Below are 27829 nucleotides of genomic sequence, written 5' to 3'. Positions count from 1 at the left end.
CTTCTACTCACCCCTCTCTCTGGCCCCTCTCCCTCCAGTTCAATGTTCTTCATAGGCTGGGTCAGAGTAATTGGTCTCGTAATCGCGATGGTGTGGCCATGAGAGAGGTGACCAATCCGAAGGAGCCCACCCCCTACTGGACGACCTATCGCAGTGAGCACAGGAGTCCTAGCCCCTCTCCCTCACCACACGACCCCACTGGTAGACCCACACTGTGGCATCAACATGATATACTGACAGGTAATATACACACACTTTTTTTCCCCTTTCTTACATTTTCTCATGTAAACCCACAGTATCCTGTACGAACCACAGCTCTTTGTGTGTGTTTCAGGTGAGGCCAGGAGTCCAGCAGGCCCAGGTAACGCCAGGAGACAGTCTGGAGAGAGAGTCCTGTGGGCAACGCGACGCTGGGAGACGGACTGCTGTTCCCTCCGACTCTACTAAACACACACAATTCAACTGTACGTACACACACACACACACACAAAACCAACTCGGACTAAACTGCACTCAGTTGGGTCAAACAACAGTGAAATACTACCAAAACCAGTCCACTAAGACTCCATCTAGTCAGAACACTACTTCAGACAGACTAATACACCTGCTCCCTGAAGAACACTGTACCGGCAGATCTGGGCTGAGTGTTAAAGCACTGAACTGGCAGATCTGGGCTGAGTGTTAAAGCACTGAACTGGCAGATCTGGGCTGAGTGTTAAAGCACTGAACTGGCAGATCTGGGCTGAGTGTTAAAGCACTGAACTGGCAGATCTGGGCTGAGTGTTAAAACACTGAACTGGCAGATCTGGGCTGAGTGTTAAAGCACTGAACTGGCAGATCTGGGCTGAGTGTTAAAGCACTGAACTGGCAGATCTGGGCTGAGTGTTAAAACACTGTACCGGAGGGGGCTTTTCACTTAATAAAATAAATAATTACTGGGAACAGTGTGTGAGAGAGAATGTGTGCATATGAGATTGAAAGGGTGTGTGTGTGTGCTTGTGAGTGAAAAGTATGTCCAGTGTCAGGAGCAGAACATCTACTATCTAACCACGTCTCCCTCTGACAGGACATTTAACATGGAGGGTTGGTCCTGGGGGGGGGGACCCAGTCAGTGCTATGTACAGTATCAACATCAACACCCCTCCCTCTCCCTCCCTAACGTCAACACCCTCCCTCTCTAACGTCAACAACCTTCAACCCCCCCCCTAACGTCAACACCCCTCCCTCTCTAACGTCATCAACCCCCCCGAGGGGTAAACTACAAAGCAGGATCAATAAGCGAGCCGCCATCCATGTCCATTTAAATCAGACTTTATTCATTGTTTGTAGAGAACTCAAAACAGCAGATGAAATGGAGGAGAGGAACAGCGAGATAGTAGGTAAAGAATATAACACAGACAAGACAGAGATAAAGATAGGAAGAGGATTGGCGTATTTACAATCACAGGCCCCCCAACCAGAGAGAGAGGGATAAAGGGACAGATAAAGGACTCTAGCAGGTCCAGCTAACAGCGTTATTAGTAGATTTCATCAAGCGTTGGATTGTTCACCCACTAATAGGGAACGTGAGCTGGGTTTAGACTGTCGTGAGACAGGGATAGCGGGACAGATAAAGGACTCTAGCAGGTCCAGCTAGCAGCGTTACAGCAGTGGGACTACTAGGATAAAGATCACCTGGACTAGACAGTAAGGTCAGGGTAGGGGGCAGGTTACGCTGATCCTAGGTCTGTGCCTCTGAACCAGTGTCAGCTCACACCAGGGCGGCGTCTTAAATAGCACCCTATTCTCTAGATAGTGCACTACTGTTGACCAGGGCCTATAGGGGTAGTGCACTACATAGGGAATAGGGTGCCATTTCAGACACAGACCCAGAATTATATATTCCAAATGTCACCAGACTAGGCTTGAGTCACAAATGGCACCCTATTCCCTAGACAGTGCACTACTCTTGACCAGGGCCTATAGGTGCATTGCACTACATAGGGAATAGGGTGCCACGTGGGACGTCACCTAGGTCTGCTTCTCTACTCTAAACTCCAGTTTCTGCTACGGTTTCAGTGCAATCTTAAAAGACAGACAGAAGCAGGAATCTGAAAGGTAAAGGAACGATGGCAGAAACAACAACAGCAGCGGTGTCCCAGCCTCCTGAAACAATACTGACACGACCTACCATCAGTATGTCCATTACACTAACCATCCTCACTGGGAGATATAATTACTGACACTACCTACCATCAGTATGTCCATTAAACTAACCATCCTCACTGGGAGATTGAGTTTGATTATATATTGTATTGTGATGGTATTATATGTGTGGGGTGTTGGATAATAATATTGCTAGAGGTTTCTGTTCAGTAGTCTTTCCTCGGACTTCAAAAGCAATAATAAGTGACTGGCATCTTAAACACCTTCATATAGGATCTAGAGACAGACACAGCGGGGGGCCACCTCCATGTGTGTGTGTGGGGGGGGGGGGGGGGGGGGTTCATATGTGTGCGTTGTAATGTTTCAGTGTGGTCTACTCGTGAACTTAAGCCTTGACCGACGTGGCGAATGACTGCATGCGTGGGAGGATAGGTGGAAAAACACTTCCTGTTGAAAAACATATCCCGCCAGGTGATTGGTTGGTTAGGTGACAGGTCAAGGGGGGAGAGGGCGTGTGTAGAGTTGATCTGAGCAGACTGAGGAAGTACAGAAGTACTTAGTTGAAGCTTCTTTTCTTTTATGTTTGATCTACGGGTTTCTCCTTCCTCTCATTTTCTTCTTCTCTCTCGTTCGTCTCATCTCACAGATCCCTTCTTCTCCTCCTCTTTCTTCCTACTCGTTCTTCTTTTCCTTCTGTTTCAGCAGTTTGTTGATCTCTCTCTTGGCCATGCCAGCATACTTGCTTATGACGCCATGCTGGTTCAGACCAGGAAGCAGGAGCAGGAAACTCACTGGGAACAAAGGAAACAGAGTCACTACAGTTCAAGTCGGAAGTTTACATACACCGTAGCCAAATACATTTAAACTCAGTTTCACAATTCCTGACATTTAATCCTAGTAACAATTCCTTGTCTTAGGTCAGTTAGGATCACCACTTTATTTTAAGAATGTGAAATGTCAGAATAATTAGTAGAAAGAATGATTTTAATTTTTTTTAATTTTATTTCAGCTTTAATTTCTTTCATCACATTCCCAGTGGGTCAGAAGTTTACATATACTCAACTCATATTTTTTTAGCATTGCCTTTAAATTGTTTAACTCGGGTCAAACGTTTTGGGTAGCCTTCCACAAGCTTCCCACAATAAGTTGGGTGAATTTTGGCCCATTCCCCCCGACAGAGCTGGTGTAACAGTCAGGTTTGTAGGCCTCCTTGCTCGCACACACTTTTTCAGTTCTGCCCACAAATTTTCTACAGGATTGAGGTCAGGGCTTTGTGATGACCACTCCAATACCTTGACTTTGTTGTCCTTAAGCCATTTTGCCACAACTTTGGACGTATGCTTGGGGTCATTGTCCATTTGGAAGACCCATTTGCAAACAAGCTTTAACTTCCTGACTGATGTCTTGAGATGTTGCTTCAATATATCCACATAATTTTCCTTCCTCATGATGCCATCCATTTTGTGAAGTGCACCAGTCCCTCCTGCAGCAAAGCACACCCACAACATGATGCTGCCACCCCCGTGCTTCACGGTTTCGATGGTGTTCTTCGGCTTGCAAGCCCCCCCCTTTTTCCTCCAAACATAACGATGGTCATTATGGCCAAACAGCTCTATTTTTGTTTCATCAGACCAGAGGACATTACTCCAAAAAGTATGATCTTTATCCCCATGTGCAGTTGCAAACCGTAGTCTGGCGTTTTTTTAATGGCTCTTTTGGAGCAGTGGCTTCTTATTTGCTGAGCGGCCTTTCAGGTTATGTCGATATAGGACTCGTTTTACCTCCAGCATCTTCACAGGGTCGTTTGCTGTTCTGGGATTGATTTGCACTTTTCGCACCAAAGTTCGTTCATCTCTAGGAGACAGAACGCGTCTCCTTCCTGAACGGTATGACGGATGCGTGGTCCCATGGTGTTTATACTTGCGTACTATTGTTTGTACAGATGAATGTGGTACCTTCAGGCGTTTGGAAATTGCTCCCAAGGATGAACCAGACTTGGAGGACTACAATTTTTTTTCTGAGGTCTTGGCTGATTTCTTTTGATTTTCCCATGATGTCAAGCAAAGAGGCACTGAGTTTGAAGGTAGGCTTTGAAATACATCCACAGGTACACCTCCAATTGACTCAAATGATGTCAATTAGCCTATCAGAAGCTTCTAAAGCCATGACAATTTTCTGGAATTTTCCAAGCTGTTTAAAGGCACAGTCAATTTAGTATATGTAGACTTCTGACCCACTGGAATTGTAGTACAGTGAATTATAAGTGAAATAATCTGTCTGTAAACAATTGTTGGAAAAATTACTTGTCATGCACAAAGTTGATGTCCTAACCGACTTACCAAAACTATAATTTGTTAACAAGAAATTTGTGGAGTGGTTGAAAAACGAGTTTTAATGACTCCAACCTAAGTGTATGTAAACCTCCGACTTCAACTGTACATGTCATGTGGCCATGAGTGTCCCAATAATATCTGTTTTGGTGGGAGCAGCCGACTAGTCAGTGGTCTTTAACTGGCAGTATTATGACAGTCACCAACTGTCATATTCCCTGAGCAAGGAGGACCAAACTAAACAGCATACTGCTTACAGGGCTGTTTTCATTAGTGCATAGTGTAGCAAAACGAGCATCTCTTATTGGACAAGCTCAGGTTATTGTGCAGTTTGGTTCCTAACGGGTCTATTAAACAATCTACTCCACGTTGAGTGGAACAATGTCTCACCACATTTAAACAAGTCAGGATTCTGTAGGAGAGTTTGTCTGGTGAACTGGGTAAAGAGACTAGGTCTGCCTCCCAAAGGGAGTGCACTACTTTTGACCAGAACCCTATGGGGTTCCCCTAATAGGGACTGATCCTATGATATATAACCCTTTCTCTTAGTGGTATTTTACAGTTGCAGGATGACAATGCACTGACTACTGAACAGCTGTCAGCTGGCTATGGGGCCTTGTGCTTGTCTGTTACACTTCTCTAGTGGTGTCAGGTGGTTTAACTGTCACTATAATCATTACTATAGCAACAGGAGAAAGCAGAAGAGAGAGCAGCTACAATGTCACACCAGAATACTACTGATTGTATTTTATTTCAATTTTATTTATTTAACCTTTGTTTAACTAGGCAAGCCAGTTAAAAACAAATTCTTATTTACAATGACGGCCAATGGGTTAACTGTCTTGTTCAAGGGCAGAACGACAGATTTTTACCTTGTCAGCTCGGGGATTCGATCCATCGACCTTTCGGTTACGAGTCCAACGCTTTAACCACTAGGCTACCTGATTGGACCTAAATACTCCTGCTTGTATTAACCTGATTGTCTGAACTCAGAACATCAGGACTTTGTGAAATAATGCAGCAATGAGTAAGCTACAGTCGTGGAACCTTTTGGCGGAGTTAGCCATTAGCCCAGGTAGGTTTAGTACAGGTTGGCTGAGTTAGCCATCAGCCCAGGTGGGTTTAGTACAGGTTGGCTGAGTTAGCCATCAGCCCAGGTGGGTTTAGTACAGGCTGGCTGAGTTAGCCATCAGCCCAGGTGGGTTTAGTACAGGTTGGCTGAGTTAGCCATTAGCCCAGGTGGGTTTAGTACAGGTTGGCTGAGTTAGCCATTAGCCCAGGTGGGTTTAGTACAGGTGGGCTGAGTTAGCCATTAGCCCAGGTGGGTTTAGTACAGGTAGGCTGAGTTAGCCATTAGCCCAGGTGGGTTTAGTACAGGTTGGCTGAGTTAGCCATTAGCCCAGGTGGGTTTAGTACAGGTAGGCTGAGTTATCCATTAGCCCAGGTGGGTTTAGTACAGGTTGGCTGAGTTAGCCATTAGCCCAGGTGGGTTTAGTACAGGTTGGTTGGTTAGTTACAGGTAGGTACAATGTCTTCAGACTGTATTCATTCCCCTTGACTTATTTCACATTTAATTACACATAATATCCCATCATGACAAAGTGAAAACATGTTTTTAGAAATGATAGCAAATGTATAAAATGAAATACATCTAATTTGCATAAGTATTCACAACCCTGAGTCAATAGATGTTAGAATCACCTTTGATTACACCTGTGAGTCTTTCTGGGTAAGTCTCTAAGAGCTTTGCACACCTGGATTGTGTAATATTTGCACATTATTATTTTCACAATTCTTCAAGCTCTGTCAAATTGGTTGTTTATCATTACTAGGCAAACCTTTCAAGTATTACCATAGATTGTCAAGCAGATTTAAGTCCAAACTGCCACTCAGGAACAGTCAACCTCTTCTTATACAGTGTAGATTTGGCCTTGTGTTTCAGGTTATTGTCCTGCTGAAAGGTGAATTCATCTCCCAGTGTCTGGTGGAAAGCAGACTGAACCAGGTTTTCCTCTAGGATTATGCCTGTACTTCGCTCCATTCAGTTTGCCCCAAACATTAAACTTCATATTCAGGACAAAAAGTGAATTGATTTGCCACATTTTTTGCAGTATTACTTTAGTGGATTGTTGTAAACAGGATGCATGTTATGGAATATTTTTTACTCTGTACAGGCTTCCTTCTTTTCACTCTGTTGTTTAGGTCAGTTTTCTCCTATCACAGCCATTAAACTAACGGTTTTAAAAATCACCATGGTGAAATCCCTGAGCGGTTTCCTTCCTCTCCGGCAACTGAGTTGCCTGAAGGACGCCTGTATCTTTGTAGTGGCTAGGTGTATTGATACGCCATCCGAAGTGTAATTAATAACTTGACCATGCTCAAAAAGGGACATTCAATTACTACAATTTTAGTTTTGTTTTTACCCATCTACCAATAGGTGCCTTCTTTGCGAGGCATTGTAAAACCTCCCTGGTCCTTGTGGTTGAACCAGTGTTTGACTGAGGGACCTGACAGATAACTTTATGTAATAGATGAGGTAGTCATTCTAAAATAGCTTAAACACTATTATTGCACAGAGTGAGTCCATGCAACTTATTATGTGACTTGTTAAGGACATTTTTACTCCTGAACTTATTTAGTCTTGCAATAACAAAGGGGTTGAATAGTTATTCATTAGTAAAAATAAATAAAAATAAACTTAATTCCACTTTGACATTATGGTTATGATGTGTAGATCAGACACACAAAATCTAGTCAATTTTAATCCAGTCAAAGGGTGTGAAAACAGGTACGTCGGTAGGCTACAGATGGGTCGGTAGGGTACGGGCACTGTAGGTAGGTCAGCCGGTAGCGTACAAGTAGGTAGGTAGGTAGGATACAGGTAGGTCAGTAGTGTACATGTAGATAAGGTAGGTAGGTAGGGTGCATGTAGGTAAGTAGGTAGGGAGGTCAGTAGGGTACAGGTAGGTCAGTAGTGTACATGTAGGTAAGTAGGGTAAGGGTAGGGAGGTAGGGTACAGGTAGGTCAGTAGTGTACATGTAGATAAGGTAGGTAGGTAAGGGTGCATGTAGGGTACAGGTACAGGCAGGTAGACAGGTGTTGGTACGCACCGATCAGGTAGGTGAGGAAAAGGTTGTGGACTTGCTGTCCCATCCAGGCCACCGCCACCAGACTGCTGATCACCGACGCAAAGTACTGTGGGAAGACAACCGGAAGTGACATCATTTCCCCGGTCCAAAACAGACGACAGACCCCGTTCCAAAACAGACGACAGACCGAGACCCTGTTCCAAAACAGACGGAGAGACCCTGTTCCAAAACAGACGGAGAGACCCTGTTCCAAAACAGACGGAGAGACCCTGTTCCAAAACAGACGGAGAGACCCTGTTCCAAAACAGACGGAGAGACCCTGTTCTAAAACAGACGGAGAGACCCTGTTCTAAAACAGACGGAGAGACCCTGTTCTAAAACAGACAGAGAGACCCTGTTCTAAAACAGACGGAGAGACCCTGTTCCAAAACAGACGGAGAGACCCTGTTCCAAAACAGACGACAGACCGAGAGACCCTGTTCCAAAACAGACGACAGACCGAGAGACCCTGTTCCAAAACAGACGGAGAGACCCTGTTCCAAAACAGACGACAGACCGAGAGACCCTGTTCCAAAACAGACGACAGACCGAGAGACCCTGTTCTAAAACAGACGACAGACGGAGAGACCCTGTTCTAAAACAGACGACAGACGGAGAGACCCTGTTCTAAAACAGACGACAGACGGAGAGACCCTGTTCCAAAACAGACGACAGACGGAGAGACCCTGTTCTACAACAGACGACAGACGGAGAGACCCTGTTCTACAACAGAGGACAGAGCTAAAGTGGGTCTCGGTGTGTGTGTACCATCTTGGGTTTCTCCTCCTTGAGCGAGAAGAGTCTTTTCCACCAGCCCAGGATGCGACGCTGAGTCTTCACCAGGTTACCACAGATCTCATGGAAACGCTGCTGCTGCTCTGAAGACCTGGAGGAGCAGGGAGGAGAAAGAGAGAGGAAGAGAGAGACAGAGGAGAAGGGAGGGGAGGAGAGAGAAGGAAGGAAAAGAGGGAGAGGAAGGAGGAGGAGAGTGATATTACCATTATATCCAAGACAAGTCGTTTTATTCAGTCAACAGCTATCCCTATATCTCTCCATCCATCTGAACAGGAACACTTGATCAGAACCAGCTCAGTAGAATGAGATGAGTCTATCAGATATCATATGGTCCCCTTGATAAGGCAGTTGGGGGAAGTGCCCTTCAATTCTGCTGAGCCACAACTACCCATTTCAAGCTCAGGTCAGAACATGGGCTTATGAACCAGCAGGACTCACTGCCAGACACTGAAATAGACCCAGTGTGTGTGTAGGGCTTGTATGTACGCAGGTCCTCTGAGTAAGTGTGTGTGAATGCATGCGTCTGCAAACCCTGCTCTAAATCCTCTAATGGCCTACAGAGACACCTCTAAATCCTCTAATGGCCTACAGAGACACCTCTAAATCCTCTAATGGCCTACAGAGACACCTCTAAATCCTCTAATGGCCTACAGAGACACCTAAATCCTCTAATGGCCTACAGAGACACCTAAATCCTCTAATGGCCTACAGAGACACCTCTAAATCCTCTAATGGCCTACAGAGACACCTCTAAATCCTCTAATGGCCTACAGAGACACCTCTAAATCCTCTAATGGCCTACAGAGACACCTAAATCCTCTAATGGGCTACAGAGACACCTCTAAATCCTCTAATGGCCTACAGAGACACCTAAATCCTCTAATGGGCTACAGAGACACCTCTAAATCCTCTAATGGGCTACATAGAGACACCTCTAAATCCTCTAATGGGCTGCATAGATATACAGTTGAGGTCGGAAGTTTACATACACCTTAGCCAAATGCATTTTAACTCAGTATTTCACAATTCCTTAAATTTAATCCTAGTAAAAATTCCCTGTCTTAGGTCAGTTAGGATCACCACTTTATTTTAAGAATGTGAAATGTCAGAATAATAGTTGAGAGAATTACTTATTTCAACTTTTATTTCTTTCATCACATTCCCAGTGGTTCAGAACTTTAAATACATTCAATTAGTATTTGGTAGCATTGCCTTTAAATTGTTTAACTTGGGTCAAACATTTCAGGTAGCCTTCCACAAGCTTCCCACAATAAGTTGGGTGAATTTTGGCCCATTCCTCCTGACAGAGCTGGTGTAACTGTGTCAGGTTTGTAGGCCTCCTTGCTCGCACACACTTTTTCAAATTTTCTATAGGATTGAGGTCAGGGCTTGGTGATGGCCATTCCAATACATTTACTTTGTTGTCCTTAAGCCATTTTGCCACAACGTTGGAAGTATGCATGGGATCATTGTCCATTTGGAAGACCCATTTGCGACCAAGCTTTAACTTCCTGACTGATGTCTTGAGATGTTGCTTCAATATATCCACATAATTTTCCTTCCTCATGAAGCCATCCATTTTGTGAAGTGCACCAGTCCCTCCTGCAGCAAAGCACCCCCACAACATGATGCTGCCACCCCCGTGCTTCACAGTTGGGATGGTGTTCTTTGGCTTGTAAGCCTCCCCCTTTTTCCTCCAAGTCATTATGGCCAAACAGCTCTATTTTTGTTTCATCAGACCAGAGGACATTACTCCAAAAAGTATGATCTTTGTCCCCATGTGCAGTTGCAAACCGTAGTCTGGCTTTTTTTTTAATGGCTCTTTTGGAGCAGTGGCTTCATCCTTGCTGAGTGGCCTTTCAGGTTATGTCGATATATGACTCGTTTTACTGTGGATATAGATACTTTTGAGCCCGTTTCCTCCAGCATCTTCACAAGGTCCTTTGCTGCTGTTCTGGGATTGATTTATCTTCTGCTTTGCTTTATCTTGGCCAGGTCGCAGTTGTAAATGAGAACTTGTTCTCAACTGGCCTACCTGGTTAAATAATATATATATTTTTTTTAATGCACTTTTTGCACCAAAGTACGTTCATCTCTAGGAGACAGAACGCGTCTCCTTCCTGAGCGGTATGACGGCTGCGTGGTCCCATGGTGTTTATACTTGCGTACTATTGTTTGTACAGATGAATGTGGTACCTTCAGGCGTTTGGAAATTGCTCCCAAGGATGAACCAGACTTGGAGGACTACAATTTTTTTTCTGAGGTCTTGGCTGATTTATTTTGATTTTCCCATGATGTCAAGCAAAGAGGCACTGAGTTTGAAGGTAGGCTTTGAAATACATCCACAGGTACACCTCCAACTCAAATGATGTCAATTAGCCTATCAGAAGCTTCTAAAGCCATGACATCATTTTCTGGAATTTTCCAAGCTGTTTAAAGTCACAGTCAATTCCTGGGAAAGTTCCTGGGAAATGACTGACAACACAGCTCTTAGATCCCTCTGTAGATGCCTACTGGAGAACTTTTATTTGTATTGCTTTTAAATTTTTTAAATCTTATTAACACTTTGTTCTAGCTAGCTATTTGTGTAGGTAGCTATCAAGTAAACACAATGATATAGTTAGTATGTAAACAGTGAATTATAAGTGAAATAATCTGTCTGTAAACAATTGTTGGAAAAATTACTTGTGTCATGCACAAAGTAGATGTGCTAACCGACTTGCCAAAACGATATTTTGTTAACAAGAAATTTGTGGAGTGGTTGAAAAACAAGTTTTAATAACACCAACCTAAGTGTATGTAAACTTCCGACTTCAACTGTACCTCTAAATCCTCTAATGGGCTACATAGAGATAAATCTAAATCCTCTAATGGGCTACATAGAGATACCTCTAAATCCTACCCCCTCATCTCCTTTCCTTCCAAAGGTCAGAGGGCTGCAGGTAGCCTCGCGGTTAAGAGCATTGGGCCAGTAACCGAAAGGTCTCTGGTTTGAGTCCCCGAGCAGAATAGGGGGAAAATCTGTCGATGTGCCCGTGCGCAAGGCACTTAAGCCTTGTAAGTCTCTCTGGATAAAAGAGATCCTAGATATTTTCCCTGATACACCACTAACTACAGACCGGCGCTAGAGACAGTCCTGATACACCACTAACTACAGACCGGCGCTAGAGACAGTCCTGATACACCACTAACTACAGACTGGCGCTAGAGACAGTCCTGATACACCACTAACTACAGACTGGCGCTAGAGACAGTCCTGATACACCACTAACTACAGACTGGCGCTAGAGACAGTCCTGATACACCACTAACTACAGACTGGCGCTAGAGACAGTCCTGATACACCACTAACTACAGACTGGCGCTAGAGACAGTCCTGATACACCACTAACTACAGACTGGCGCTAGAGACAGTCCTGATACACCACTAACTACAGACTGGCGCTAGAGACAGTCCTGATACACCACTAACTACAGACTGGCGCTAGAGACAGTCCTGATACACCACTAACTACAGACTGGCGCTAGAGACAGTCCTGATACACCACTAACTACAGACTGGCGCTAGAGACAGTCCTGATACACCACTAACTACAGACTGGCGCTAGAGACAGTCCTGATACACCACTAACTACAGACTGGCGCTAGAGACAGTCCTGATACACCACTAACTACAGACTGGCGCTAGAGACAGTCCTGATACACCACTAACTACAGACTGGCGCTAGAGACAGTCCTGATACACCACTAACTACAGACTGGCGCTAGAGACAGTCCTGATACACCACTAACTACAGACTGGCGCTAGAGACAGTCCTGATACACCACTAACTACAGACTGGCGCTAGAGACAGTCCTGATACACCACTAACTACAGACTGGCGCTAGAGACAGTCCTGATACACCACTAACTACAGACCGGCGCTAGAGACAGTCCTGATACACCACTAACTACAGACTGGCGCTAGAGACAGTCCTGATACACCACTAACTGCAGACTGGCGCTAGAGACAGTCCTGATACACCACTAACTGCAGACTGGCGCTAGAGACAGTCCTGATACACCACTAACTGCAGACTGGCGCTAGAGACAGTCCTGATACACCACTAACTGCAGACTGGCGCTAGAGACAGTCCTGATACACCACTAACTGCAGACTGGCGCTAGAGACAGTCCTGATACACCACTAACTGCAGACTGGCGCTAGAGACAGTCCTGATACACCACTAACTGCAGACTGGCGCTAGAGACAGTCCTGATACACCACTAACTGCAGACTGGCGCTAGAGACAGTCCTGATACACCACTAACTACAGACTGGCGCTAGAGACAGTCCTGATACACCACTAACTACAGACTGGCGCTAGAGACAGTCCTGATACACCACTAACTACAGACTGGCGCTAGAGACAGTCCTGATACACCACTAACTACAGACTGGCGCTAGAGACAGTCCTGATACACCACTAACTGCAGACTGGCGCTAGAGACAGTCCTGATACACCACTAACTACAGACTGGCGCTAGAGACAGTCCTGATACACCACTAACTGCAGACTGGCGCTAGAGACAGTCCTGATACACCACTAACTGCAGACTGGTGCTAGAGACAGTCCTGATACACCACTAACTACAGACTGGCGCTAGAGACAGTCCTGATACACCACTAACTGCAGACTGGCGCTAGAGACAGTCCTGATACACCACTAACTGCAGACTGGTGCTAGAGACAGTCCTGATACACCACTAACTACAGACTGGCGCTAGAGACAGTCCTGATACACCACTAACTGCAGACTGGCGCTAGAGACAGTCCTGATACACCACTAACTACAGAACGTCACTTCATCCTGTTACGACTGAACCACTGAAGGAGAGGGGATGGGGGGGGTAAGAGAGCAGGAGAAATAATTAAAGCGAGGGAGAAAACGCAGACTACGTCCCAAATGGCACCCTATTCTCCATGGGCCCTGGGTAAAAGTAGCACACTAAAAATGGGAAACAGCCCAACACACTAAACTAGGAGTACATGTTAGCCGTGTGAGAGTTTGTAGGACAGACCCAAGAGGTTGATTAGAGTTGGAAAACGCTGGTAACTTTCCTCCTCTCTCTCTCCCTCTCTCATTTGTACATCAGCGCTGCTTTAATAACTGTAATTAGAAGTGATTTAACACTGCCTGGATCCGTTAGATGTACGCCGGTGTCATGCTCAACTAATATCACACCATGTCCCCAAACACACCGTCCCCAGAACCCCTACAAACAACCCCTACTCCCTGCCAACAACCCTCCTCAACAACCCCTAAAGTTCTGCTGCCCTCCCCCCTAAGCAGATACCCCCACCCTTTCACCCACAGATGACACCAAACTCCTCTGCCCTAGATATAACCCTTCTACCCTGTACCCCAGATATACCCACCCACCCTGTACCCTAGATATACCCACCCACCCTGTACCCCAGATATACCCACCCACCATGTACCCCCCCAGGCTCTCACCACTTGTTGGATCCGAAGATGCGGGGTGCGAGGGTAGGCACCAGGTAGTCAAACAGACACAGCAGCATGACAGTGCAAGACAGGCCGGTCAGCACCGAGGGGTCCAGGTAGTAGATCATCCTGGAGGAAGCAGGGGAGAGACAGAGAGTCAGATGTCTCAATTCCACTGCAAGTTAAAACAAGCGGACACCAGAGTAATTAGGTATTCTATCAAGGGTTCTGAAAAGCTACATTTACCATCCTGAACAAAAATATAAACGCAACATGCAACAATTAAAGATTTTACTGAGTTACTGTTCAAATAAGAAAATCAGTCAATTGAAATAAATTCATTAGGCCCTATGAATGGCACGACAATGGGCCTCAATCTCAACACAGTCTCTCTGTGCATTCAAATTGCCGTCGATAAAATGCAATTGTGTTGGTCGGCCGTAGCTTATGCCTGCCCATTACCCCACCGAGGGGCACTCTGTTCACAATGTTGACATCAGCAAACTGCTCAACCCACACGACACCATACACGTGGTCTGCAGTTGTAAAGCCGGTTGGACGTACTGCCAAATTCTCTAAAATGACTTTGGAAGCAGCTTATGGTAGAGAAATTAACATGAAATTCTCTAGTAACAGCTCTGGTGGACATTCCTGCAGTCAGCATGCCAATTGCACGCTTCCTCAAAACAAAATGCCACAGATCTCTAGTTATGTGACAAAACTACACATTTTACGTAAAAGGCCACTCAAAAAAGTTCATGTATGACCCTTATTCACAAATCACAGATGCAAGTTTTTTTCTGGGCAGAAGTGAAGATAGCGTTACAGATTAGTTATACAAGGAGAAGAGAAGACAGCAGATGGGTGGTGCAGTTGTGGCAACTGTGCTCCATTGAGAACTCTTTAAGAATGCCTATACTGCAGAGAACTTGATTGACGAGGAACACAGGGATCTTGCTGCCCACTCTGGTGTTATGGAAACATTTGTCCTGATCCAAAAAAGAAATTGCAGACAACTCCATTTCAGCTGGACCAAATGGGACAGTTAATCCATTTCAGCTGGACCAAATGGGACAGTTAATTCATTTCAGCTGGACCAAATGGGACAGTTAATCCATTTCAGCTGGACCAAATGGGACAGTTAATCCATTTCAGCTGGACCAAATGGGACAGTTAATCCATTTCAGCTGGACCAAATGGGACAGTTAATCCATTTCAGCTGGACCAAATGGGACAGTTAATCCATTTCAGCTGGACCAAATGGGACAGTTAATCCATTTCAGCTGGACCAAATGGGACAGTTAATTCATTTCAGCTGGACCAAATGGGACAGTTAATCCATTTCAGCTGGACCAAATGGGACAGTTAATCCATTTCAGCTGGACCAAATGGGACAGTTAATCCAGTTCAGCTGGACCAAATGGGACAGTTAATCCATTTCAGCTGGACCAAATGGGACAGTTAATTCATTTCAGCTGGACCAAATGGGACAGTTAATTCATTTCAGCTGGACCAAATGGGACAGTTAATCCATTTCAGCTGGACCAAATGGGACAGTTAATCCAGTTCAGCTGGACCAAATGGGACAGTTAATCCAGTTCAGCTGGACCAAATGGGACAGTTAATCCATTTCAGCTGGACCAAATGGGACAGTTAATCCATTTCAGCTGGACCAAATGGGACAGTTAATCCATTTCAGCTGGACCAAATGGGACAGTTAATCCAGTTCAGCTGGACCAAATGGGACAGTTAATCCATTTCATCTGAACCAAATGGGACAGTTAATCCAGTTCAGCTGGACCAAATGGACACTTATCCAGTTCAGCTGGACCAAATGGACACTTATCCAGTACAGCTGGACCAAATGGACACTTATCCAGTTCAGCTGGACCAAATGGACACTTATCCAGTTCAGCTGGACCAAATGGACACTTATCCAGTTCAGCTGGACCAAATGGACACTTATCCAGTTCAGCTGGACCAAATGGACACTTATCCAGTTCAGCTGGACCAAATGGACACTTATCCAGTTCAGCTGGACCAAATGGGACAGTTATCCATTTCAGCTGGACCAAATGGGACAGTTATCCAGTTCAGCTGGACCAAATGGGACAGTTATCCATTTCAGCTGGACCAAATGGGACAGTTATCCAGTTCAGCTGGACCAAATGGACACTTATCCAGTTCAGCTGGACCAAATGGACAGTTATCCAGTTCAGCTGGACCAAATGGGACAGTTATCCAGTTCAGCTGGACCAAATGGACATTTATCCGACAAGTAGCTAAAGTTAACTTTATTGAATGATCTCTGATCATAAACCTCTATGAGCTGGTTGTTGTTTTTATACTAGCCCAAACAGTGCAGATGTGTTTTCACATTAATCACAATATGTTTGGCATATTTTATTAGAATAGGATATATAGGCCTACACATTGAACTTGAAATATCAACTTGTTTCATATTGTCAAAAAAAGCAACTGTTCCAAGTACATGACTGCTGCTTCCAGATTCTCAAATCTACTTGGTGATCTATAAATGGGTCAATCCAGACAGTCCAGACTGGTCTCATACTGCAGCGTTTTGGAGTGGTTCCGCCACAACGAGACACTGGGTCCAGATGGTCCAATTTCCTCTCCCATCATGCTGTGTGGTAAATGTCATTCCAGACAAATATCCGTTGCCTTATGGGCTCTACACTGGTTTTCAGGAAGCAGAAGACTCCCGGGACTTGTGAAGTCAAAGTTCCAGGTATGTCCTGCACCCAGCCTGTGATGTGTGTCAGGTTAGGTACTGTGACTGCAAAAATAAAGAATATCCATGCAAATGGACCAATAAAGCAAGTACTGTTACTTTTATAATATAAGACAAAAAAGGGAACAACATTCAACCTCCACCCACCCAGAGAGAAAAGTGAAGACATTTGGTTGCATATAAAAAATAAAACAGTATACAACACAATGTTAGTAACTGCTGTATGTGCAGCCCAAAAGTCTGTGACGCTACGTTCATCCTGGAGTGGTCTTCTAACCAGGTCCCGGGTCTCTCCTCTGTAAAAATGTTTAAGTGGGAAATTAGGCTTGGGCAGGTGGGATGAAGGATCCCTGTAAACCACCGTTGGATCCTGTCACCACTCCACCACCTGGTCAACCAGTTTCTACTGGAACTGTTTTGGTTAATAGATGTATTTTTTGTTGCCATCCACTGCTTGGACTGTTGTTTTGGGAAGACAGCCTTTATTAAGTGTTTCTCACCTACACAATGAATTCAGAGAGCAGTTAGACATGTTTATATGGTAAACACACACACACTAAAATGATTGAGGTTTGGGTTTCACAAAATACAGGTAGAGTAGCTGATGCAACAGGAAAGGTGGTAGTTTATATTACACGAGACAATGTCTTCAAAGTGATGCACATGCCTGATCCATTTTATAACAGGAGGTATCAAGTCAAAACGGGTTTATACATTCGTTCAACTTCTTTAAGTACCAGTCAGTGGCAGTTCCTTGCCCACATTTTCAAACGACAAATTATTACAGTTTGGTGTATTGACAAAGATTCTTTTACTTTTTTTTCATTTTTAAACACACCCAAGTCAAGTGACATGTTTACAATCTGTAAAACTTTTTTGTTATGGCCACTGTACTAAAAGTAATTATATTGTTAGGATATTAATTGCCCCTATCGACATGGGGGAGGGGTTACAAATAGGGATGTTTACCGCTAATCAGTTAGCCACCGAAAATATATTTGACTATGCTAATCAGTCCATAGGTAAATTTGCGTCGTTTAATTTGTATTAAATTGGCTTGTGTGTATCTTATGACACGCTCACAGCAGCTCCTCACAGACATGCTACTGGAGTAAAAACGGCCTTTTGGAGGACAAGACATTGCGCAACAAATAACAATTCAATAGTGTGTTAACTTGATGGCCACGATAAAGTAGTATGTTTGTCAATCTTAACTCGTAATTAAAGCACGCCTCCCATTCGCCATTCCAGTGCGTATGCTAGTCAACGGTAGGCAGGCTATCATCACGACACCCACCACTTTGAACGGTGAGCGGGAGGCAGTATAAATGGTTTGAAAGCTGTTATGTTAATTTAAATAATGAAGTCTTACCTTGCTTCTGAAGGAGCCTAGCCAAAATCCATCCATAGAACCGTGGAGGCAATTATTTTATATAAAAAAAAAAGACTTAAGTCATTCATTACCCAGTACTTGTCTCCTAGTCATATTAGCAACACATCCTAGTTGTTGATCGATTCCCCCTCTAAGTTTCTAATGGAAATGATAATCTCTGTCACATATAGAACCGCTCGTATTAGGTGAGCTGTTTAGAACAGTGGTGTCCTGAGATTTTTAATTTTGGTAAATGTTTGAAAACGACGTTCTATAAGCTGCTTCATTACAGGCGTTGGGTGTTCAATACCAGGCTATAGCATTTTGACTGGAAGGCGATAGGCTTGATATTGTTGCATGTTTCCATTAATACAGGCGTTGCGTGTTCAATACCAGGCTATAGCATTTTGACTGGAAGGCGATAGGCTTGATATTGTTGCATGTTTCCATTAATACAGGCGTTGCGTGTTCAATACCAGGCTATAGCCTTTTGACTGGAAGGCGATAGGCTTGATATTGTTGCATGTTTCCATTAATACAGGCGTTGCGTGTTCAATACCAGGCTATAGCCTTTTGACTGGAAGGCGATAGGCTTGATATTGTTGCATGTTTCCATTAATACAGGCGTTGCGTGTTCAATACCAGGCTATAGCCTTTTGACTGGAAGGCGATAGGCTTGATATTGTTGCATGTTTCCATTAATACAGGCGTTGCGTGTTCAATACCAGGCTATAGCCTTTTGACTGGAAGGCGATAGGCTTGATATTGTTGCATGTTTCCATTAATACAGGCGTTGCGTGTTCAATACCAGGCTATAGCCTTTTGACTGGAAGGCGATATGCAACAATATCAAGCCTGTTTCCATTAAGCGCTTAATGAAAAATGTCCGTTCCTTGTATGCACGCATTGTATTTTTGTGGTTCCTGGAGCCAGGTATTATGGGCAATATACCCCAGGTGGTTCCTGGAGCCAGGTATTATGAGCAATAATGTTAAGGCAATGGGGCTAAAAGTAATTATATTGTTAGGATAATCATGGCCATAATGAACAGGTGAGGTGGGGGTTATGAATACACAATAGACCAGACTACTTGCTACCTAATACCCCTACACCAGGGGGTTCCTGGGACCATGCATTCCACGCTAATAGGCCTACACCAGGGGGTTCCTGGGACCATGCATTCCACGCTAATAGGCCTACACCAGGGGGTTCCTGGGACCATGCATTCCACACTAATAGGCCTACACCAGGGGGTTCCTGGGACCATGCATTCCACGCATACACCAGGGGGTTCCTACCATGCATTCCATGCAAGACTATAGAGTTGTTAAAAGCATGAAATGTTGCCATGCAAATAAACCATGTCTAGCCAACAGACATTATAGATTAACAAGTAGACAAGATCCTAAATAATTTAAATGCAAAACCTTTTATTTTAATTCTGTGTATTCTGCAATGTAAGATGACACAATTACTATCTGTTATCTCCTCAACGCCGTGTCATAAAGACAGGGCACATCTGCTAACTGGCTGTCTACATGATATGGTGCAATGGTTACAACACAATAAGATCCACTCAAATTGCAATGAAGAAACTACATACCTCAGCAGCACCCTCCATTTTGGAGCAGCGCCATATCCAGCCCATTAGAATACAGAAGAAACTACATACCTCAGCAGCACCCTCCATTTTGGAGCTACACCATATCCAGCCCATTAGAATACAGAAGAAACTACATACCTCAGCAGCACCCTCCATTTTGGAGCTGCACCATATCCAGCCCATTAGAATATAGAAGAAACTACATACCTCAGCAGCACCCTCCATTTTGGAGCTGCACCATATCCAGCCCATTAGAATAGAGAAGCAAGAGCTGTCAGAGTTCTACGTTTTCCCCAGCATTTCTGAATCGTAGTCATCGTCGTTGATGAAGTGCTTAGGCTACTACACACGTCTGTATCCGTCTCTTTCAAAGGAAAACAGTGACATTTTGTTCCTTCTTCCCTAGAATTCTTAAAGCCATGGACTGAAAACACACATGCACATTTGTTACCCATCTCCAATGTTATTGCAGTCGGCCACATAATATAATACCAATCACTTTAGGTGGAAAAGAACACATTTCCTGTCTCAAAACCTATAACACTTTTGATTATATATATATATATATTTTTTTTTAAAGAGCTCATTTGGCCGTATGCTTTCAATAAAACAAAGAATTTGTCCACAATTGACAGGTTTCTCGATCGCTCTGACAACGGAGCAGCGCTAGTGCACAAACAACGTCACGAGTCACGTGACCCTTTTATTTTGGCAGCTTCCAGTTCTAGACCCCAGGGAGAGAAGGCAAAGTCCACCTAACTAGTTCATGTATGGAATCACTTGGGAAATTTAGAATTTTAGGTGAACTTACCCTTTAAAAACAGCTAAATATCTCAAGACTCATGACAAAATGTGTATGTAGAATAGCATGGAACTGCTCATTTCTCTGCCCCATAGCAAAATGTGTTGATGCAGGAAGTTAGCAAAATGTGTTAATGTGTGAAGCTAGCTAACTTCCTGCATCAACACATTTTTCTATGGGGCAGAGCAATTTGCACTTAGGGAGCCTTTCACTTATACTGTGCTTTCAAAATACCCCTCAAGAGAGGCATAATATGTCAAACTGTGGAACTGCAGGAAATGCATTTTAACATGTGAAAAAAATTATCTGGAGGACCTGGAGCTGCTTGCTTGTCAAGACATTAACATCCCTTGCTGATTGTAACCCCCCGTTGCATCAGGCTACAGGCGATCTTGCTGATTGTAACCCCCCGTTGCATCAGGCTACAGGCGATCTTGCTGATTGTAACCCCTCGTTGCATCAGGCTACAGGTGATCATGTTGATTGTAACCCCCCGTTGCATCAGGCTACAGGTGATCATGTTGATTGTAACCCCCCGTTGCATCAGGCTACAGGTGATCATGTTGATTGTAACCCCCCGTTGCATCAGGCTACAGGTGATCATGCTGATTGTAACCCCCCGTTGCATCAGGCTACAGGTGATCATGCTGATTGTAACCCCCCCCCGTTGCATCAGGCTACAGGTGATCATGCTGATTGTAACCCCCCGTTGCATCAGGCTACAGGTGATCATGCTGATTGTAACCCCCCGTTGCATCAGGCTACAGGTGATCATGCTGATTGTAACCCCCCGTTGCATCAGGCTACAGGTGATCATGCTGATTGTAACCCCCCGTTGCATCAGGCTACAGGCGATCATGCTGATTGTAACCCCCCGTTGCATCAGGCTACAGGTGATCATGCTGATTGTAACCCCCCGTTGCATCAGGCTACAGGTGATCATGCTGATTGTAACCCCCGTTGCATCAGGCTACAGGTGATCTTGCTGATTGCTAAAATAGCACACTTGCCAGCAATATAGACTATATCACAGGCCCTGAAGACATGACATTTCATCAATGTTATTGGGCTCATTTCTGGATTTTATAGTTGGCTATAAAATACTGGATAATGTAACTGTCCAGACTGCAAATGAAACATGAAGTCAAACATGATTAAAATTCTGATTACCTGAATGTCAAGTTACCTGAATGTCAAACCCTGGTGTGTGTGTGAGAGAGTGCGAGCGAGGACAGGTGTGTGCTAGAGACAGGACAGCTGTATGTATCGTGTGAGAGAGAGTGTGACAGGACAGCTGTATGTATTGTGCGTGTGTGTGAGAGAGAGAGTGTGACAGGACAGCTGTATGTATTGTGTGTGAGAGAGAGTGTGACAGGACAGCTGTATGCATCGTGTGTGTGTATGTGTGAGTACTACTCACATGAAGACCAGTGTGGTGGCTGCCATCAGGGCTCCAGGGAACCATGGTTTCTTCCAGCGCAGGACCTGGTCCCCGGCCAGGATAACCTCTCCCCAGCCCTGCAGCTGCTCCTCCAGCTGGGCCGTCTCCTGGGCCTGGAACACACACACACACAGACCGCGACACACGCCAGACAGAGGTTAGGAAGTAGCCTTGGACGAGCCAGAACGGTCCATAAGACAGGAGCCCATCTCCTGTTTCTGTAGAGTGAGGTAGCTTGATCTACCAGTACACTTCCTGAACAGGACGCTAGTCTATTGTAGAGCCAGGTGTTAACCCCCTGGACAGGACGCTAGTCTATTGTAGAGCCAGGTGTTAACCCCCTGGACAGGACGCTAGTCTATTGTAGAGCCAGGTGTTAACCCCCTGGACAGGACGCTAGTCTATTGTAGAGCCAGGTGTTAACCCCCTGGACAGGACGCTAGTCTATTGTAGAGCCAGGTGTTAACCCCCTGGACAGGACGCTAGTCTATTGTAGAGCCAGGTGTTAACCCCCTGGACAGGACGCTAGTCTATTGTAGAGCCAGGTGTTAACCCCCTGGACAGGACGCTAGTCTATTGTAGAGCCAGGTGTTAACCCCCTGGACAGGACGCTAGTCTATTGTAGAGCCAGGTATTAACGCCCTGGACAGGACGCTAGTCTATTGTAGAGCCAGGTGTTAACCCCCTGGACAGGACGCTAGTCTATTGTAGAGCCAGGTGTTAACCCCCTGGACAGGACGCTAGTCTATTGTAGAGCCAGGTATTAACGCCCTGGACAGGACGCTAGTCTATTGTAGAGCCAGGTGTTAACCCCCTGGACAGGACGCTAGTCTATTGTAGAGCCAGGTATTAACCCCCTGGACAGGACGCTAGTCTATTGTAGAGCCAGGTGTTAACCCCCTGGACAGGACGCTAGTCTATTGTAGAGCCAGGTGTTAACCCCCTGGACAGGACGCTAGTCTATTGTAGAGCCAGGTGTTAACCCCCTGGACAGGACGCTAGTCTATTGTAGAGCCAGGTGTTAACCCCCTGGACAGGACGCTAGTCTATTGTAGAGCCAGGTGTTAACCCCCTGGACAGGACGCTAGTCTATTGTAGAGCCAGGTGTTAACCCCCTGGACAGGACGCTAGTCTATTGTAGAGCCAGGTGTTAACCCCCTGGACAGGACGCTAGTCTATTGTAGAGCCAGGTGTTAACCCCCTGGACAGGACGCTAGTCTATTGTAGAGCCAGGTGTTAACCTCCTGGACAGGACGCTAGTCTATTGTAGAGCCAGGTGTTAACCCCCTGGACAGGATGCTACTGTAGGATGCAACTGGAGTAAAGTAGTAAGGTAATAGATAGGCCATAGTAGTAGTCCTCCAAGGTGTGTGAAAACACTGATAACAGGTCAGGTTGAAAAGGACTCCAGATGCACTGGTGGACTCAGAAGAAAAGTCATCTAACTCTCAGTCCAGACAACTCTGAACTCCAATTCACATAGAGTTAACACTTTAGCCTGTTCATCTAAGGAGCTAGGCTGAGTCCCAAATGGCACCCTATAAGGCTCTGGTCAATGAAGTGCACTATATAGGGACTAGGGTGCCATTTAGACGTATCAGACTGCACCACAGAAATACCACTGTTTAATGGTTAGCTAATACCTTAAGCCCTGCTGACTTCCAAACATCCATCTACCACTATCAGTTGGTGGCTGAGCAGAGCCACAGGGCCAAAGAGGAAAACAGAGGTGTCATTGTCGGGGAAGTGAAATAATCCCACGTTGTGCTGGCACCACAAGGATCCGTCTTCATACAGACATCTCATTCCAAGGGCACTAAACACCATGTCGTCTCATGACGCACAGCCAGCCAGGAAAAGACATAGCTATTAACGTTACAGACTTGTTTTGCCACACAGATCATCATCGTGATCCATCCTAGTTGTCAGTTGATGCTCTGTGGTAGGTTTGTTCAGTGGATGAATGTAATCAACGACAGACAAGGCCTGACTGCCACATCTGAGCGCTGTCGTTAAGCTGTCAAAGCACGACTTGACTGAAGACAGTTTCAATCAGATTCTAGTGTTCATTCACTGTTCTAGAACAGCGGTTCCCGAACCTTCTCCCACTCAGGCTCCCCTTCCAGCATTGGGGAGCATCCCCCGGCACATCCATTTCTATGGCCACAAACTGTTTACGCCCCTCTTGTTGCTAGACAATTTATTTTTGCTGTTTTGAAGCTTATTTCCTGCAATTCTACAACAAACAAAAAAATCATGGTGTACTGAGAAAAATCTATATTATAATCTATATTATTAAATCTATATTATAGATTTTAACACAAAAATAAAAACATACAACTGACTATGTTGCAGATTTATATAGATTATATAGATTTTAACACAAAAATAAAAACATACAACTGACTATGTTGCAGATTTATCATTGAAAAATGTTGCGTAACAAATTCAGTACTTCGATAAATACAGGCATTTGACAAAGCATCATCTCAAACAATTAAAAACACAATTGACCATTCATCACATGACAAGCATACAATATTTTTTTTATAAAAACACTAAAAAGACACCTTCCCCATGCCATGATATTTACATGTTTGCATATTTCAAAATACTTAACAATTTTTCTCCAACTCAATCAAGTTTGCAGATGACACTACAGTGGTACGCTTGATTACCAACAACGAGACGGCCTACAAGGAGGAGGTGAGGGCCCTCGGAGTGTGGTGTCACGAAAATAACCTCACACTCAACATCAACAAAACAAAGGAGATGATCGTGGACTTCAGGAAACCGCAGAGGGAGCACCCCCCTATCCACATCGACGGGACAGTAGTGGAGAGGATAGAAAGTTGTAAGTTCCTCGGCGTACACATCACGGACAAACTGAAATGGTCCAACCACACAGACAGCGTGGTGAAGAAGGCGCAGTATATACTGTACTATATGCCATCTTGATGTAATGTATCACTAGCCACTTTAAACAACGCCACTTTTATATGTTTACATATCCTACATTACTCATCTCATATGTATATACTGTACTCTATACCATCCACTGCATCTTGCCTATGCCGTTCTGTACCATCACTCATTCATATATATATTTGTAAATGTACATATTCTTATTAATTCCTTTACACTTGTGTGTATAAGGTAATTGTTGTGAAATTGATAGGTTAGATTACTCGTTGGTTATTACTGCATTGTCGGAACTAGAAGCACAAGCATTTGGCTACATTTGCATTAACATCTGCTAACCATGTGTATGTGACAAATACATTTTGATTTGTTCATTGACTACAGCTCAACGTTCAACACCATAGTGCCCACGAAGCGCATCACTAAGCTAAGGACCCTGGGACTAAACACCTCCCTCTGCAACTGGATCCTGGAATTCCTGACAGGCCACCCCCAGGTTGTAAGGCTAGGCAACAATACATCTGCCACGTTGATCCTCAACACTGGGGCCCCTCCGGGGTACGTGTTTAGTCCCCTCCCGTTTTCCCTGTTCACCCACGAGTGCGTGGCCAAGCACGATTCCAGCACCATCATTAAGTTTGCTCACGACAACAGTGGCAGGCCTGATCACCGACAACGATGAGAGCCTATAGGGAGGTCAGAGACATGGCAGTGTAGTGCCAGGACAACAACCTCTCCCTCAATGTGAGCAAGACAAAGGAGCTGATCGTGGACTACAGGAAAAGTAGGGCCGAACACGTCCCTATTCACATCGACGGGGCTGTGGTAGAGCAGATTGAGAGCTTCAAGTGTCCACATCACCAACAAACTATCATAGTCCAAACACACCAAGACAGTCCTGAAGAGGGCACAACAATGCATTTTCCCCCTCAGGAGACTGAAAAGATGTGGCATGGGTCCCCAGATCCTCAAGAGTTCTACAGCTGCACCATCGAGAGCATGCTGACCGGTTGCATCACAGCCTGGTATGGCAACTGCTCGGCATCCAACCGTAAGGCGCTACAGAGGGTAGCGCGCACGGCCCAGTACATCACTGGGGCCAAGCTTCCTGGCCTCCAGGACCTATATACTAGGCGGTGTGAGAGGAAGGCCCCCAAAAAATTGTCAAAGACTACAGTCACTCAAGTAATAGACTGCATTGTTGGTTTAGGGCTTGTAAGTAGTTCTCTTTAGCCCATGTCATTATGAATCACAGAATTAATCATTAGATTGTTCTCTACAATATTACAAACATAATATGCTTGTACTTAAGTGTTGATTAAATGAGAACGTTAGTTTGTTGTGACCTTCGCTAGTTTAGATCGACCAGCATTAGGATACATCTCGTCCATATTTCGGCATTTTTATATGGTAACATTAGGAGGCGTTTCTGCGCTTTGGATAACTGATACCCTCATCAATTTCATCTTCCAGATCAGTGGCTTTCTATTCCTCTAACTCTAATCAATCAATGTTGTGAGGGGCCGTTTCTATGGCAATTTAGACAACGGGTGGGTCTAATCCTGAATGCTGATTGGTTAAAACAGCATTCCAGCCTGTGTCTACGCCACAAATTACCACCTGCTAAATCTACTACGTTAAAATGCCTATTTGTATCGGGACTATATATTGTGGAAGGATGAAATTGTATGAATAAATGAATCAAGATAATTTTAATGAAAATATGTCAATCATTATTTGAATATGTTCCTAACCCGTTGTATAAATGCCCTGGAAGCCGGTGTTTGGAGGAAAGTATTTGACTGACGGGGAGATTTGCGGCACACCACCTGCCCTCGACTACAAGCATTTCGCTATCCTCGCAATAACATCTGCTAACCATGTGTATGTGACCAATAAAATGTGATTTTATCTCGGGCCTAACACCCCCAGTCCCAATATATTCTTCAAACAGTCTTCTCGGGCATTATCATTAAATTAAAAAAGGTTAGACTCAGAAATACACAATGAAAACTGGAAGAGATTTTTTTTCTGGGAAGGGTATATACTGAAATTCAGTCTTAACGTTCATTAATATATAACGTTAGGCACAATTTGGTTTTGTATTCCCCGGATTTCGTTTAGAAAATGTAAATGTTATCACACCATCTAAGTTGCCAGTTGACGTTCAAATTTAGCGCCGTTCTGCCCTCGGTCCGAGCAGTGACAGTTCTCTTGAGTAGCGACCACTTCTGACCATGGTCTTAATTACACTAGTCACTCTAACCATGCTTAATTATTGAGTAAATCGTCTGTTTATACCAAATATATATTAGTCATCTTTCGGTGACTAATCAAATAGTTAAGGTAACGCAAATTTGGTCATTTCAAAGGGGATGTTAAATAATGTCACAAGATACAAATTAGCCAGTCATGGGCTCTCTCGGCTTGTCAGCTGAACGTGTCACATTTAAAATAACCTTACGGACAGCCGCTTTGTTGGGTAGCCAGCCAAATGAACACAGTTAGCTGTATGCTAGCTACAAAAACACCTTTCATCAATTAGCGGTATCATGTGATAACAGCTAGTTAGCCACGCAATAATGTTAGCTAAAAGGCCAATATTAGACTGCATAACTAATTGTTAGCGTAGATAATGTTAATGTCTAACAAACCATGTAATGCATGGCTTGGTTAATTTGCTCAGATTAATGATTTAATTTGTTGGGCACGGTTTTCATTCTCACTAATCCTCCTTCGCTAGCATAGCTGGTTAATTGTTAGCATGTCGAAGGCCGTTGACAACCGAACGACAGCAGTCAAGCAACACTACGACGTTAACGTTACCTAATTCAGGAACAAAAGCTTGTCAAGTCTAAAGTGGGATAACGTTACTTACGAGTACGTTGGCGCTTTTGTTGTCTCCCTCTGCCATAGCTAGCGGTTGTTTAAGTTTACGATGTTTAAGGTTTCGGTGATGTTTTAAAGGCAAATTTAAAACGACCCAGGGGCGCAGCAGACGCTTCCCTCTTCTTTGTGGATTTTGCAGTTCACAAACCAACCGTAAGA

General features: G+C 44.5%; 1 protein-coding gene and 1 long non-coding RNA gene across 3 annotated transcripts; one reads left to right on the top strand and one right to left on the bottom strand.

The window, feature by feature from the left end:
• Nucleotides 1-24536, top strand: LOC120040309. Of its 2 annotated transcripts, none has more exons than XR_005475614.1 (3): nt 1-240; nt 335-464; nt 24503-24536. It is a non-coding gene; the product is annotated as an uncharacterized LOC120040309 (long non-coding RNA). The 2 variants fall into 2 exon arrangements; XR_005475613.1 differs by lacking the exon at nt 24503-24536 and adding an exon at nt 6418-6625.
• Nucleotides 1296-27829, bottom strand: LOC120040308 (ADP-ribosylation factor-like protein 6-interacting protein 1). Its single transcript, XM_038985508.1, has 6 exons — nt 27660-27829; nt 21839-21972; nt 13899-14018; nt 8373-8490; nt 7587-7671; nt 1296-2936 (listed from the first exon to the last, which is right to left on the bottom strand). The coding sequence occupies exons 1-6, from the start codon at nt 27693-27695 to the stop codon at nt 2818-2820; spliced, it is 612 nt and encodes a 203-aa protein (XP_038841436.1). The 5' UTR covers nt 27696-27829; the 3' UTR covers nt 1296-2817.

This window comes from Salvelinus namaycush, unplaced genomic scaffold (assembly GCF_016432855.1).
Source record: "Salvelinus namaycush isolate Seneca unplaced genomic scaffold, SaNama_1.0 Scaffold340, whole genome shotgun sequence".
NCBI classification, from domain to species: Eukaryota; Metazoa; Chordata; class Actinopteri; order Salmoniformes; family Salmonidae; genus Salvelinus; species Salvelinus namaycush.
This window is presented reverse-complemented; position numbering and strand designations above follow the sequence as displayed.